We start from the raw sequence: 17,486 nt of genomic DNA, 5'->3' as shown, positions 1-17,486 counted from the left end.
AACAGTTTGTTTGGTAGAAGGAATTTGGAAGGAAAAGAAAGGAAGTGGAAAGAAATTTATTATTTTCTAATGTTTGGTTCATTAAAAAAAATTAAGTGAAAGGAAATGGGAGGAATTGGAAGGAAAGACTCTTTAATAAAATTTCACTTTCCTTTCCTCCCAAAAGCGGGGGAATTCGGAAGGAAAGAGAAAATTTATACCAAACATGGAAAATTAAGGTTTTTTTCTTTCTCTTCCATTCTTTTCTTTTCTCTTCCCTTCCTTTCTCTTCCCTTTCTTTCCTTTACCAAAAATGAACCAAACACACTGTAAAAGCAAGAAATTGATATACTAATGATGCTCATGCACATAATTGTTATTGTTGCCAAAATCAAGCGTAGGAGAATATGATAAACTTGCCTTATCCGGAAAACTGATGTGGCTAGCTAAGCTGCAGCCAGTTAGATGTGGGCCAACAAAAATAACTCAGTAATACAGCCAAAAAAGTAAAATAAAAAAGAGCAAAAGAATATAATGAAGAAATTTTATTTTTTTTTGACATCGGAGAAAATGTGCATTAATTAAAAACAGAAATACGCCCTAATGTTAAGAAAATAACTAAATGAACATAGAGAAACTAAACTGAGTCGGGCTCGTTCTTACACAACAACTACAAAAACATAAATAACTTAAACTAGAATAAAACAGCTCGATCTGGTGGATGATGCTTCTTCTGGGGGATAACAATCGCCAGAACCCTGTTGAAAGGAGTGGGAGGAGAGGGCTAATTTCACAAGCGGGGCAACCAAGTACCAGCGAGATTATGAACTCGCAACAAGACCAGTTCCAGTGACCTTCTGTCACCTGGAATTCAATGGTCGAGTTTCCTGAAAGAGTCACAATCTTGTGTGACTTAATACCCTTTTAGAAGGATATTTTAGGCTTTTCTTTTGGGGAGAAGCTCAAATGAGTTGACGCGCTATAAACCCAATTGACAATTTGTTTATCAATGAAGAACAAGTTGTTGCACACTATTAGTGAATTTGTTTGTTAGTAACAAACGTTGTGAGTTTTACAGTACCAAGTAACTCTGTTATTATCGTTTATGTTCCTTTGTGTAAAAAGCTCAAGAAATTTAATAACCAAACCATTCTTCTCTAACTCTTTCTATCTCTTCCCCCTTCTTTCTCTAGTTCTTCATTCTATCCTTAAAGCTATTTGGCTCCATTAGCTAAACAAATCGTCCTTTGTTGAATTTCGTGGTTTAGGGAGGAAGAAATGAGAAGAAACTTAGGGCAGCCATTGATGAGCTTTGAAGAGCTTGTGTATAGGAATGAAGTAAAGGAACAGTGGAATAGAAGAGAGGGGGAAAACTACATTGTATTATTATGAAAAAATGGTTAATAAACAATTACAATATCAACCTATTATACTAAATACAACACTTAACAAACTATTATTGAATTAAGGGAGCTACTAACAACCTAATATCTATACTTCAACATCCTTTGGCTATTATATCCGGACGAGAAAGAAATTAGTGTAGGGTGGATCTATTAGATTGTTCCTCTCCCACATATTCAGCAAAGAATTGTTCTTCGTTCAACCCCATTCAAAAACTCAACATTCATTTCTTATATCAAGAATCTCCAATTTGAACAATTGAGGCTATCTAAAGTCTAAACTTACACCTACGACCCCTCTAATAAGGTTGATCACAAGCCTTTTACAATTTACTTTACTCTAACATCAATTAGGATATAGTACCTTTTTTGATTGTATGGGAAAAATGTAACACCTGAAATATTTGTAATTCATAATTCTTATTATCATCAATATTGTAGATGGGAATTCAAGAGCTTTTTATATATCGTTTCTTATCAAATATGGGCATTCAATTACGCTTTTGACTAAAATGTAAATGAAAAAAAAATTCCTACCAAGACTTATTTTAAGTTCTCAATTTATATGCATTTGACATTAGGAAAAAAATCATGTCACAAATAGCATACAATCATTAGAGACTAGATATTTTCTATAACAGATGTCTTCATGCAATCCAACTCCACATTAATCTTAACAAAAATCATTTTTATATTGTGGCTACTGGCTAGTGCTTACAGCCAACAATCAGTCTTTAGTCACTCAGGCCAGCAGAGGGGGATGATCTGGATCTACTTTACACTTCCAGATTAACAGTTACTACCTGAATCTTCAATTTTACAGAGAATAATAGCATCAGAAAAATTGCTTGTAACTTAGTATTTCTGTGCAGACTTCGAAAGTGCCAAAGATGAGTACTGATAAATGTCACTCAAAGTGCCTAATGCAACTGTAACACCTGAAATCTACAGAGAAAATACCAGAAAACTGTTTGTCTAAGATTCTTCATCGGTCTCAGTATCTGCATCAGAATTTGAGGCTGAGCCCGAGTGCAATTCGTATGGCCTCCACCTATTCATGTTTGTTTCAAGCGGTGGAAGTCCATCATCATCGCTTGTGTCTGTTTCTTCAACATCGCCTTCAGAAGCAGGTCCGGGAGTATTCTTACTCGAAGTGTCAATAATTTGTGATTTGAAGGCTTCCGGCCTGAAAAGTAACCGAAGACAAGAAATTATCACCAATGAGGAATTGGTCAGCTAAAAAAGCTGCATGTAGTAACAGACTTGTTCCGTTTATTGAAGGGTTGCATTTTAGATTACATAGTAAACACTAAACAGTAAGAAAAAATTTCAAAATAGACATTGAGACAAATCTAGTAAGATTCTACATAATAATACTTCTCATATATATATATATATAGCAATGAACAAATACGGTCGAAGTTTGTATATTTTAACCTGGCAAGTTGCAACTAATAATATAAAGAGGAAACGAGCCCGGCAACTAAATATGAGGGGAGTCAGTTGAGCTAAATGACTTATGAAACTCTTGACTCCAACTAAAAAGAGACATGATGTTGCTGTTCAAACATGAGAAAGACTGTTTTGTGATACTACAAAACCATAACCAACAAGCAAATACAGAAAGAATCTAGAAACAAAATGTGGCCATCCTTGTTCAGAAATACCAAGGCTTCTATAAACGTTGCTGAGAAAGGATATAACTCATTACAGTTGTTTTGTGTATACTTCATTTGCAATGAGAACCATGGGAATGAGAACCACTGATTCCTCCAGGATGAAAATGGATTACTATTTTGGAAGCGCACCAATATACGCATATGAAGACCAGAACAAAAACCAATAAGAAAAAAGAGATCTCCAGTAAAGGCGCCAGCTTACATAATGATAGAAGACCTTTGCTATCTTCCATTGAAAGTAACTAAACCATATATCACCAATAAAACGTAATTTCAGCAGTACACATCATAATTATCTCAATTCTTCTAACAGGACTCTTCCCACTTTCGGCAAGGTTGAGAAAGAAGGGGAGCAATGCAATCAGCTTTATTGCTGCAGTAACAGAGATTGGTTCCAATGCTTTTAGCCCCATTAAAATGTTAGTCTGAATGCTTGAATCAAAATGTCTCATAAACCTACTGAAGGCTTCATTCACAGAAAACACAATCATATGGATTATGATAAACGCAAGAAGTCAAGAAAAGACTACCTAAACTGATGCTTTGTTTTTCTTGGATGGATATTAGGAAAGAACATTAAATTATTAGAGGGACAACTTGCCGATAATGACAGAGAATAGATTTAGTAAGACTTCTCTATCCCAGTATTAGCAAGCTGCAAGCAACCAAGATATTGAGCAATTAACTTGTCCACACAAACACATCAACCATTTTTCAGCGAAGTCCCTGAGAGCAACCATGTCATCATTCATTCTACGTTGCGAATCCTAGCAAACAGGCCCACCAGATATGCAGTAGCAAATTACATAAGGTCATTGGGAACCTGTAAGATAAATTGTTTTTCAGTGCTGAAGAATAGAAAGAAAACTATTGGAAGGTCTAGCTCTGGAAAGACTAAGAGAGAAGGTAACAATGCTTCCAAAGATGCATATAATTCCCATCTCCCATACAATATCAGACTAGAATGGTAGAGACTAATTGGTCAAGATGTATACAGCAGTGATTTGTAAGGATTAAGGTCTAATTATGAACCCTGTTCACCAAATTTCTCTCTCTTTTAAGAACTGTATCGATATCCCAATCTGATGAAGCTTAAACATATAAGCTACAGATAAGAAAACTTCAAAAAGACTCACTATCTAACATCATAACAGGACTCCAACTGTAAATCAAATTCTTCATTATTGAACTAGTTTGGATGCTCTCAAGTCCCAATTCAAGAAACTATGAGAACTAAACAGATTTGAAGAGAGATCTAAAATAGAAAGTACCTACCACTCGGGACTTTTTTGTAGACGCCTAACTTTGTCATGAAAGAGAACCTGAGATACGATACATGCCACCTTACTACCAGACTCAAGAGCGTCCTCCCTATTACTTCCATCGACTACGACAAAACTCCCTGCACATTGAGAAAGTGATACTTTGTTAATATTAGCACCATTTAAATAACATTAGGAAAACAAAGAATTTCCAGATGAAAATAAAACATAAAAATGTCCATTAGATTCACACTGACCTCTCTTTATCCACATGCTCTTTTGAAATTTAGCCGGAAAAAGTGCCAAAGACTTCTTACCTTCTGCATCCACAATCTGAAAGAAAAAAGGCTACTCAGCTACTACAAGCACTATCTCCTAACACATGCCAACTTACCAAACTTTGCAAGTTCATCGCCTTCTTTCTTGTTAACAAGACTAAGCTAGCAGGACAATGCTGCCTCCTTGACTTCCTCTTCCTCTAACTTTATTCTAAGATCTAGTTAATACCCAATTCCTTTACAAACCTTGAAAAAGAAAAACATCCCAACAGCTAAAGAGTCTATAGCCAGAAAGAAGGATCATAACACTTGGAGTAAAATTTTATTATTTTATCACGGAAGCAAAAGTTTCAAGGGGACTACTTGTGGGGATCATCAATCACATATCAATTAAGACTTCTTAAAGTTATGAAGCATAAGATATAAGTGGTGAATATCAATTAAGCATTATAATTGACACACTACTGCAAAAACTCAAACGCTCGAAACTTGCATACGGCATACCAATTCGATGTGAATGCTACAGAAAGGTCCTTAAGTAGAACATCATACATTCTAGAGCATGACAGCAACAATAATCTATATGAAAGAAACAGTACAAAGAATTAGTTACCATTCAAACTGCAATCCGAAAAAGGTGAATCGGTACATGCAACTGATATTGGACTAATTTAACACAATTAAATTAAATAAAATTGTGTTCTGAACCCATTTTTGTACCGCGAATTAGGTAACAGTAAGTTAGCTAGTTCAATTATAATCACATTGACGAATATAACATGGTATTAGTACCTCAATAAGATTAGAACCTCGAAGAGATACAACTTGCATGATACTTTGGCCTTGTTGAAGAGTTAAGGTGTCTTCTTCCACTGCCCTCTTCAAATTCTTCCTCCCTCCTCCCATAATTTCCCTGTCAAATTCCCCAATACGACGCCGTCTGATGAAAAATACTGCCGGCAACAATGAAACTTACTCAACGTAGCACAAGTATAATGCAGCTCCAATTTAATCCAAGTTCAATCAATTTAATTATTCCAGATTCTGAAAAAACATAAAAATTGCATCACAAATATAGCCATATAGGTAATAGATAATTGGTAATTCATAGTACAGTTATAACTAAAAACCAGGCCCGTCCAACACTTGAAAAATTGATCTGATGAAATTAAACGAGAACAAGTGAACACAAATATGCGTATCTACAAATTGTAACCTAAATTTTCTTATCATTTAGTTCCATGAAACAAAGATGAATTAACAAGTTATACCAGAAATTCGAATCATAAGTTTATAATATGTAAATTATCCCTAAAAACATGAAATAACATATATGAGATAAAGAAATAATAAGTTAAATTCATGAAACAAACAATAACAACCGCATAAAACCAATCGCATGAATAATCACATGAAGTAGATCTTAAAAATCGCAATTCCACACCAAAATCCGCAACAAAACAAGTAGATTAATCTAAGGAACAAAACAACAACCTGGAACGAGCTTCTGCAATTCGAGCTTCTGCAATTAGCGTATGAGTGACGAATTTGCGTATGAAAGGTTTTAGAGGTTCTAAAGGAATTGAATTTGCGTCTTTTGGAGTGTTACTATATGCCTAAAGCCCTAAACCTATGTAGTTTAAGATTATTATTTTTTATGCAAATCACTCGAAAATGTAAAACTAGAAGATTTAAAAAGAAAAAACTTGAATTAACGAGTTTATAATAACTCATTGTGTATCAAAAATTGTTATGATCCTAAATATTATCATATAAATAGGATTATTATTTCTAACGCGCTTATTCCATTTTATTTTTAGTTCGGTTACAATAAGTTGAATTCAGGCTCCGTTTGGCAAGGTGTAAAATGTTTTCTATGAATTCCTCTTATTTTTCGTTGTTTGGTATGCTAAGGGGTGTAAAACAAGTTTTCTATCAAAGTAGCTATAGGTGGAAATTATTTTCCTTTAGAAAAGAAGGGAAAATACATTTTTCTCCCCTCTCCTTAGTAGAGATGGCAACCCAGTTCGGATCCGACCATAGTCCGCTCAGATTCGAAGGAAAAAATTTGAGTCAATTCTGACAAAAAAGTAATCCGACTCCGGGTCGGAAGAGGGTCGGATCTCATGAAATAATTCGACATCCGAATCCAACTCCGACTTTGAGTCAATCAATCTTTTTTTCTTATTTATGTTAATGTATTATTTATGTATAACCTGTCTTCGACTTTCAGCCAATTGTATTATATAGGATTTTTCAATTGAAGAAATGATTGTTAAAAATAATAGTAATATTTAGATTATTTGTACTATATAACATTTTCATATGATTATTAGAATAAATTGTAATGATTAGATTATTGTATTATAGAAGACTATTCTATTATAAAAAATGGCACAAAAATTAGTCGAATCATGTTCGGAGTCGGGTTTTAAGTCGGATGTTCGAATTTTAAGTCTTATCGAATTTGTAATCGGATGTTCGTGTTTTAGGTCGAGTCGACTTTGTGTTTTCGGATGTCGGGTCGGATTATGCATAATCCGGTCCAAGTCCGACCTGTTGTCATCCCTACTCCTTAGCAACCTTTTACTCTCCTCTTATCCATCATCTCCCTTCCCCTTCTATTTCTCTTTTTCATAACTTTTTTAGATTGTACTAAACAAAAAAATAGCTTCACAATTGAATTTTCCATGTAAAATGTTTACATCCAACCACATGGAGCCTCAATTCCAATCAGTTTTGTACAGTTCCTAATTTATATCTCTGATAATAAGATAATGATGATTATTATTAATATTATTGTTGGAGCCTCTAAATGGACCAGAAGAGTGGCCTAGTTCATAAACTTATGTCATTGTCCCAAAACCGAAGAAAGTGAACAATAGGCGCCAAGTGAAGAGAAGGAAGGAAGTTGGAGAAGTTACAAAGTTAGGAAAATCGGAAAAAACAGGTTTAGTAATGACATGCAGCCTATGAGGTCTTCAAGGGCATAACAAGAGAGGTTGCAAGAATGTACCTACATAATCACATACGTGCAAGTGAAACAAGTACTAGCCACCAGAGCATGAGCACCAATGCACCCATGCACCATAGAGGTGTAGGTGTATACACCTACCCAAGTGGCTACCAAAGAGTTGATACTCTCAAAGCACAACCACCATAGCAGCCACCAAGTTAACCAACATCTGATCCAACACCTTAGCCAACACCCCAACCAATCCCTCATCTAATCCCACATAGAACGCAACAACCACACAACCCACCCATCCAAAGGAGAGTAGCATATTATTCAGATTATGAGGGTGAGCATACTATATATTCATTAAGCCAAGACTACTCATTCAGTCAGTCACAACCAGAGAAGGATTCACAAGCTTCACAAACAATAACAAGCCAAGCTTTACAAGTAATTTGATTGAATAAGCTAACATTTTTATCTCTATTACATAAGGGAAGGGGGGAGCAACGGTGTCCTCTTTTGAACTGACTATTTTGCCCTCCTTCCCTTTCTAAATTACAAAAGGAATCACAATACCAACATGGGGGTCAAACAAAGCCATCGGAAATTAATTTTCAACAATCACTCATAAATCACTTACATGAGGAAACTTTACAAATCACTCATAGAATTGAGAAAATCACGTTATAAAAATCACGCAAATCACTCAAATGATCAGGAAACTTTACAAAAACTAAAAATTAACTTACAAGCAAAACTAATATACTAGGACGTCAATACATACAAAAACATTCACAAAATTCACTTACAAATCATTGTTCTCAATAACCATTCACAATTACATACTCACAAAAATTACTTATAAACACAAATCTGAGAAAAACATAAGATTTTGACAATGATATCACACATTCATCCATCGGCGATTTGTGAACTTTCAAACAGGTACATAATTCTTTTAATCTTCAAAGTTATTTCACATTAGTCGACTGCTATGTAGTTGAAAAAATGGAGATAATAGCAATTAATTGAAGAGGGTTTTTATCTAATTAAACTTAAATTTGATTCATTTTCGTATAAAATCATAAAACAAGATGTATATGAAATTCGATTCATTTATGACACATTTAGTTCTTTTTTAAAAAAACTTCCAATATAAAATTTTTGCCCAAAACTTTTGCAAAATATCCATGTTCAAAAATAAATTTTGAAAAACAAAACAATATCAAACCTTTTTGCGAACAACTTTTGCAAAAATCCATTTTTAGAAAAAAAAAATTACATTAATTTGCGAAAACCATTTCATGCGAAATCAGATTTTGTATGAAAATTTTAAAATTTCATTTCACATATAATTGAACTCAAAGTGTTAAAATTTAGAAAAGGAGAAAAATTAAAAATTCCCATTTCATACGAAATCAGATTATGTATGAAAAACTTAAAATTTCATTTCATATATGAAATCAAAGTGTTAAAATTTAGAAAATGAGAAAAATTAAAATGACCATTTCATGCAAAATCAGATTGTGTATGAAAAATTTAAAATTTCATTTCAAATATAATTGAAACTCAAAGTCTGAACATTTAGAAAAGGAGAAAAATTACTCTTCACCGATTTAAGTGGCAAATAAGTATATGGACCAACTGTTCCTAGTTAACAAGCAATTTTTTTTAAAAAAATCCTCCTAAATTAAATCAGACAGGCAGTGCACAAGTTTTATTGCTCAAAATAAAAATAACCCAAACCAACCCATCATGATTCATTTGGATGTATCCTCGCACGCATCGCGTGCACAAAAGGCTAGTTACCTTATAATTTATCCATGTATTCTGAATTAATATCTTATTTTAGGACCTAGCAATGGCTCAAAGGATGCAAAGGAGACTTTAGTTCAAAAGTAACTTATATTTAGTTAATAATATGCTAGTACATAGCTTGACATAGCAATTAGAGTCCTAAATATATAGTTTGATGGTACCATAAACAAAAAAAGAACCAAAATGAGTACACAAATTCAAGCCTAACACTCATTAATCCACCCTTTTCATTTTAAGCATGATATATTTTGATTCAATCTTTCTTGCCTTTTCATTTGCTGTCTTCCGATTGTGCCTCAACAAAATCATTTTCCTTCTGAGGTCCTGTTTCTCCTCCATTAACCCCAAAATTACATTTTTCTGCCACTCTGTAGGCTCTTCAACATCACACCAATTGAATAACTTGCACCCCCTTGTATCAGCCTCAGCATCATAGTCAGGACATTCTACAAACCTTCTACCAGGGTTGTCCCTTGTCCAGGCTCTGATTTTGGTTATAACAAAAGCACAATGGCATCTTTTGAAAATTCGGGGCATGGAACCATAGCTATTTCTTGACATTCTGTTGCATAGGAGTATAAAATACTAAAAATTATAATTCACATTCATATAAGAAAAAATAGTTTCCTTGATGCAGTTGGTTTGTGTCTGATTAATTGAAGGTGATGAAGATTTTTTTTGCTGCTGATGAACAATATCGGATTTTTTGGTGCTGAGGAAGTTGATATTTATGCTGTTGCATAGGAGTATAAGAAAAAAATATAATTCACGTGGCGGTAATACTCCGTATTTTTAGTAAGTTATTATTTATATTTTTATAAAAGTTTTAGTTTTTGAAAAAGGTTTTATTTACTAAAAAGGCTTATTATTTATTAGAAAGGCTTTTATAAGAAAGGTTTTGGGTATTTTAATAAATTTTAGCCAAATGAATTTTGGGCCTAACTTTCCTAAGTTTTACATTCAAGTAGTTATTTCAAAATAAAATTAAAAATATTTTAAAAAAACAATTTCAAAAAGGTTTGTGAAAAGAAAAGAAGAAAAAAAAAAAGGTTTATAAAAAGAAAAAAAAAGGAAAAAGAAAAAAAAAAGTTTCCGGCGCATTCTTGAGCGACTAGTTGTTGAAGTTTTGGTACTTTTGTTCTTACTTATCTTTTACTTATATTTTGTTATTTTTCTATCTTTTAGTTATTTTATCTTAGATAATTATGTATTATGAGATAATTTATATCTTTTTCCTAATCTTAGTTGGATAAGCATAAATATTAGTTATATCCAACTAGTTTAGTTTATCTTTTTCCTTAAATCTATCTTTTAGTTTCCTAATCCTATTCCGATTCTACTTTTCCAACTAGTATAAATAGGGGTCTCCACCCATCATATTTTTCACACCAAATTTGAGAAATAAATCTCTTTTCTCAATTTAAACTCTCTCTCCCTTCAGCCTACCTTTTCTCTTCTCCCTATAGTTATTATTATTCAAGGTGCGTGTATTTGTAGATCTTTAATAATTGTTTTGCAAGTGTAGTATCATGTTTTTAGAAAATATTTTGGATCGAAATACATGTTTTTATGAGTTTTATTATGATATGCATCTGTTTTATATGAACATGTTTGTATGTTTATAAATTTTATTTATGAACTTAGAATTATGTCTTTCGTATAATATATTTATAAAGTTTGATCTTTGAATTTATATTCAAATATTTTAGAAGGAGTTTGATCTTTTGATTCATGTCTAAATATTTAAAAAGGAGTGTTTTTGAACTATTATTATTTTTCAAAGGTTAACCCTTAAGCAAGTTATTTTATTTATGCCTTTATATGGCTAAGTTTATAAGAATTATTATTCTTTTTAAAGGAGGATTATTTCCGAAGGATTTTTATTAGTTATATGATCTTTTATGATCACAATTTATAAAGAGGCCACGGCTTGTTATTTATTAGCAAGAACGGTAGCTATTATATTATTTATACCCATGTACTTTTTGTATAAGTCATGTGGACAAGGTAGTTCCCCTCGTAATAGACTCAGTAAGGAATACTAAACTTGGGGGTGTGCACACTTTAGGCAAGGTACCTAGGCAAGGAAAAAGGATTTTTATCAAGGTTATATACTTTATATTATAAAGTATTATCAAGTATCCAGAAAGGTTTTTTGAAATTAAATATTTCAAAGTTTAATTAAATAAAGTTTTAATATTCCGCATATACATGTACTCAGTATTTTTACTGACACGCTTTTGTTTTGTTTTTGTTTTATGGCTTTGTCCCTGTGATGACCCTTTTGGTGAGCAGATTTTACAGGTTGATTGATGCATACTTCATATGGGGGAGCTAGTGAAATCATAATTAGTCAAGGAGTTGTTATTTTATTTTCTTTATTCCATTGTTTATAGTTGTACAATAAAGTTTATATTAATAAAGAGAAGTTATTTAAGTTATTTCCGCTGCATTAGTTTAAAGTTCAGTTAGTAGTTAGTATTAAAGCCTTTAACGTTATCACGTGGCGGTAATACTCTCAAGTTTCTCAAGGAGTTTTATATTAAAATATCTTTTCCAAAAGAGAGAAATTTGGGGGTGTTACAAAGTGGTATCAGTTTTCCAGGTTCTTTTTGTAAAATAAAATAAACAGTCAATGAGAGTATGGGTAGATCTAGGAAGGGCATATAAGCTAGAGTTTCGCATTCTACTTGTATTTTTTTTTTGACATTTTATATTATGTGAAAAAAAAAACTTCTTTTCTTTTTAAGCAAATATTATATTTTCAAGTATAAATATTTTCTGATTTATATTTTGAAGAACGGAATAAGTATGTGGATTTATTTTTCTGAGGAAAGTTCTGGCTAAGGAAAGACTTGGTACTTAAGTTGGCCTTTGTGCCGCACCTCTCTTTCCTGGGAACTCACTCGACTAATTATTCATACATAAGCCTAGTACTCAAATAAACAACTCTTTTAGTCATATACATATATATGTATTTTTCAAGAATATCAAACAAAAAAAATTTATATAGGAATTTCAAATATTTTTTTTGATTAATTTGCAATTATAGTTCAAATATTTTTTGACTATTATGTCAACCAACAATCCTATTTACTTATAAATCTATATATCTTTATTGGAATTATAAAGTATTTATTTTTTAAAGAATTGTTTAGTGTTTATTGTTCTATTTGTAATATGATTATTTTGAATATATTTTAAGGAAGTTTGACTTATTGTCAAGTTAATATGAAAAATCTTCGTATTTTTCATAAGCAAAAGAAAGAGTTTATTGTTTATTATAAGAATTGAGTTATTATTCTGTCTTTCATGACATGTTATTAAGAAAAGCTACTTGCAAGTTGTGAGATTACTATCTCTTACGATATTTTTTTGCATGTATTTTTCTATGAGATGAATGGGTTATTTAATGTCTTAAATGACAAGTATGCATGTGATCTAATTCATGCAAAGTGATTTATATACATTGTGTAAAGCATTAATATGTTTATTTTTTGATTTATAAGTGTTAGGAGAACCTATGAGTTCAAAGTAAGCCAAGTTGACTATTTGAGATCCATTAAAGGTGAAAATTGTTCTAGTTTATTCCTTTAAGGAAAGAAGTTTAGTAGTTATTTTTTTAGTAGGAGTGAAGAAGGCAATACATTATATTATGTGCGAGAATTGTGAAATAGTCTTTGAAGTTTTATGTAGTTGGATGATCTTTAATGTTTAGTGACATGAGTAAGGAAGAAAATTTCATAATTTGTGGAAACAAGATAGGAGGTCAATGGTTTATACAGCTTGGAGGAATTATTAAGATTTAGATAAGTTAATATTTTGTTTATGGATATAGTCAACACCGTCTTAGCAATGATATAGAGATAACCTTTGAAAGGTGACAAATAAGAATATTATGAGGACCTTACAGGTATACGAGGTACCATATTTGAAGTTGATTTAATTAGGAATTTTCCCCTATGCTGAATCGCAATGTTAAAAGGAGTTATCGTTGTTATAGTTAAGCAAAGAAAGTACGAAGTAAGACCATATTTAAACTTTAGCAGGTTCCTTTAGATCATTTTTGTTTTCAAAGGTGAAGTAAGATACTAGAATTCTCTAAATGTATTCTAAGTTGATTTTGAGGATTATTGGTGTAAGAGGAGTATTATTTTTGGGAGTAGTCTTAAACTTTTGCTTGAAGATAGTGTATAATTGTTGTTTTGGCAATATGAAAGATAGATATTATAAGGATTAGGTATATCACTTATTGAAATAAGTGACTCTAATAATAGAAGAAGTATATTCTTTTGGGAGAAATATGGAGCTTAATAAAGGAGAAAAAAGGAAGAATTAGTCAATCAAGGTAATTATTTTGGAAAGAATATTTTATTATGGATTAAGCATTGAGTTTATATTATGTGGAGGAGTTAATTTTATTGAATTGAAGATTGTATGAGAAAAGATTTTTTATTTACTATCTCAAGTTATAGTTGAGTACTGTTTATTTTTGGAGAATATTAATTATGGTACTTTAAGAAAATTTAAGATGAATTTCTGAGGAGTTTTAGTTTTGAGGACCTAAGTAAGGAAGTCTTTTTTTTCTTCAAGTATGTTGTGTTAGTATATATACTAACAAGTTTTGCTTGTGAATAATGATGATTGATTTGATTTTATTTGTAATAAAGTAGGATCAAGGTAATTTTTATTTTTTTGATATTCATTGTGATACCTTCCCGAGTTATGTGAAGCTGATTAAATTTTGAGGAGAAAACAAACGTATTTTACAAACAAAAGGAAAAAGTTGTTTGAATATTGTATTTTCGAGTAAAGCTTACGAAAGATTTTATAAAGTTTTTTGTTCTCACTATATTGTAGCATTTTGATAATATATATATATATATTTGCTCAAATAGTTTTCCTACAAAACTTGTCTTTAGTATCAGTATGTAATTCGTTATAATTTCAAGAATTTGGAAAATTTTTCCTACTCAAATGGTATAAACTTTTTTTTTAGTTTGTCATAAGCTACCTTTTGTACTTATTCAAATACTTTCTTATTATGTTGATCTATTATTAAAGGCATTTATTTATATTATTAATACCTTGACATAAAGGTTATTCTTTTTAAAGCTTAAAAGTTATTTTTGAAAGTGTTATCCCTCTAGTAATTTTATTATTACATTTCAAGCAACGACTCTTTTATTGTTGATTCAGTTTTGTATTACAAATTTGGTAAATGATTTTAAGTCAAGTTTTAAGCCTTAGCGAGTTACGGGGGCGTAACTCCTTTTAAGGGGGGTAGAATGCGATAGAGTTTCGCGCTTTTAACTTAAAACGCTATTTTTGACCTACTTTTGACTTATTTTATGAGTTATTATGTGAGCCAACTTATTTTATAAAGAGTTTTGGTATATGTGAATTACATGCTTTACTTCTTACTTGCTTGTTCAAGTTTCGAGGACGAAACTTCTTTTAAGGGGGTAGTCTGTAATACTCCGTATTTTTAGTAAGTTATTATTTATATTTTTATAAAAGTTTTAGTTTTTGAAAAAGGTTTTATTTACTAAAAAGGCTTATTATTTATTAGAAAGGCTTTTATAAGAAAGGTTTTGGGTATTTTAAATAAATTTTAGCCCAAATGAATTTTGGGCCTAACTTTCCTAAGTTTTACATTCAAGTAGTTTTTCAAAATAAAATTAAAAATATTTTAAAAACAATTTCAAAAAGGTTTGTGAAAAGAAAGAAGAAAAAAAAGAAAAGGTTTATAAAAAGAAAAAAAAAGAAAAGAAAAAAAAAAATTTCCGGCGCATTCTTGAGCGACTAGTTGTTGAAGTTTTGGTACTTTTGTTCTTACTTATCTTTTACTTATATTTTGTTATTTTTCTATCTTTTAGTTATTTTATCTTAGATAATTATGTATTATGAGATAATTTATATCTTTTTCCTAATCTTAGTTGGATAAGCATAAATATTAGTTATATCCAACTAGTTTAGTTTATCTTTTTCCTTAAATCTATCTTTTAGTTTCCTAATCCTATTCCGATTCTACTTTTCCAACTAGTATAAATAGGGGTCTCCACCCATCATATTTTTCACACCAAATTTGAGAAATAAATCTCTTTTCTCAAATTTAAACTCTCTCTCCCTCTCAGCCTACCTTTTCTCTTCTCCCTATTAGTTATTATTATTCAAGGTGCGTGTATTTGTAGATCTTTAATAATTGTTTTGCAAGTGTAGTATCATGTTTTTAGAAAAATATTTTGGATCGAAATACATGTTTTTATGAGTTTTATTATGATATGCATCTGTTTTATATGAACATGTTTGTATGTTTATAAATTTTATTTATGAACTTTAGAATTATGTCTTTCGTATAATATATTTATAAAGTTTGATCTTTGAATTTATATTCAAATATTTTAGAAGGAGTTTGATCTTTTGATTCATTCTAAATATTTAAAAGGAGTGTTTTTGAACTATTATTATTTTTCAAAGGTTAACCCTTAAGCAAGTTATTTTATTTATGCCTTTATATGGCTAAGTTTATAAGAATTATTATTCTTTTTAAAGGAGGATTATTTCAGAAGGATTTTTATAGTTATATGATCTTTTATGATCACAATTTATAAAGAGGCCACGGCTTGTTATTTATTAGCAAGAACGGTAGCTATTATATTATTTACCCATGTACTTTTTGTATAAGTCATGTGGACAAGGTAGTTCCCCTCGTAATAGACTCAGTAAGGAATACTAAACTTGGGGGTGTGCACACTTTAGGCAAGGTACCTAGGCAAGGAAAAAGGATTTTTATCAAGGTTATATACTTTATATTATATAAGTATTATCAAGTATCCAAGAAAGGTTTTTTGAAATTAAATATTTCAAAGGTTTAATTAAATAAAGTATTTAATATTCCGCATATACATGTACTCAGTATCTTTACTGACACGCATTTTGTTTTGTTTTGTTTTATGGCTTTGTCCCTGTAATGACCCTTTTGGTGAGCAGATTTTACAGGTTGATTGATGCATACTTCATATGGGGAGCTAGTGAGTAATCATAATTAGTCAAGGAGTTGTTATTTTATTTTCTTTAATCCATTGTTTATAGTTGTACAATAAAGTTTATATTAATAAAGAGAAGTTATTTAAGTTATTTCCGCTGCATTAGTTTAAAGTTCAGTTAGTAGTTAGTATTAAAGCCTTTAACGTTATCACGTGGCGGTAATACTCTCAAGTTTCTCAAGGAGTTTTATATTAAAATATCTTTTCCAAAAGAGAGAAATTTGGGGGTGTTACACTTCAACATCACACCAATTGAATAACTTGCACCCCCTTGTATCAGCCTCAGCATCATAGTCAGGACATTCTACAAACCTTCTACCAGGGTTGTCCCTTGTCCAGGCTCTGATTTTGTTATAACAAAAGCACAATGGCATCTTTTGAAAATTCGGGGCATGGAACCATAGCTATTTCTTGACATTCTGTTGCATAGGAGTATAAAATACTAAAAATTATAATTCACATTCATATAAGAAAAAAATAGTTTCCTTGATGCAGTTGGTTTGTGTCTGATTAATTGAAGGTGATGAAGATTTTTTTTGCTGCTGATGAACAATATCGGATTTTTTGGTGCTGAGGAAGTTGATATTTATGCTGATGCTGATTTCTTGAAAGATTGCGTTTTTTTCGATGTTCAATTAAATCTGTTGATATGTTTCAGTTTGGCCTATTTTTTAATGTGTATCCAATTTTTTACAGTTGAAAAATTGGGCTGCATTTTTTGAATTTTAGTGCACTGAATTAACTATCACTTTGTTGTTATTGCCGCGTCACAATTTTTTTTTTTTTGCTGCTAACGATAACTTTGCAAACATCAGTACCAAATGTAACGGGAATCCAAATTGAGTATCCAAACTGGAACTTTTGAAAGTTGAATACCCAAACTAGAACAAAAGATAAAATTTAGTACCCAATTGTGTACTTAACTCTCTCCCATCACCCTCCAAGTTCTACTTTTCTTATTTTGTGCGTAGTTGCGTACTAGGTTACTTGCCATTCAACAACATCCATTTGCAATCGTTAGATGTCTTACTACGCATATGGAATTTCTCTTTCAGAAAT

The 17,486-nt window shown here is 31.2% G+C and overlaps 1 protein-coding gene across 2 annotated transcripts; it reads right to left on the bottom strand.

The window, feature by feature from the left end:
* Window positions 1-2,028: 2,028 nt before the first annotated feature.
* On the bottom strand, window positions 2,029-6,293 carry LOC104894349 (uncharacterized). Of its 2 annotated transcripts, none has more exons than XM_010680565.4 (5): window positions 6,096-6,293; window positions 5,394-5,554; window positions 4,581-4,656; window positions 4,337-4,463; window positions 2,029-2,568 (listed from the first exon to the last, which is right to left on the bottom strand). In XM_010680565.4, exons 2-5 carry the CDS (start codon window positions 5,505-5,507, stop codon window positions 2,358-2,360), a joined length of 528 nt encoding a protein of 175 aa, XP_010678867.1. In that variant the 5' UTR covers window positions 5,508-5,554; window positions 6,096-6,293; the 3' UTR covers window positions 2,029-2,357. The 2 variants fall into 2 exon arrangements, with proteins under 2 accessions (XP_010678867.1, XP_010678866.1); XM_010680564.4 differs by having other exon boundaries at window positions 5,394-5,645; window positions 6,096-6,292.
* Between the last annotated feature and the right edge of the window lie 11,193 nt (window positions 6,294-17,486).

Source organism: Beta vulgaris, chromosome 5, assembly GCF_026745355.1.
Source record: "Beta vulgaris subsp. vulgaris cultivar EL10 chromosome 5, EL10.2, whole genome shotgun sequence".
Classification (NCBI taxonomy): domain Eukaryota; kingdom Viridiplantae; phylum Streptophyta; class Magnoliopsida; order Caryophyllales; family Amaranthaceae; genus Beta; species Beta vulgaris.
The sequence above is the reverse complement of the archived record's forward strand: the minus strand, read 5'-3'. Positions and strand labels throughout refer to the sequence as shown.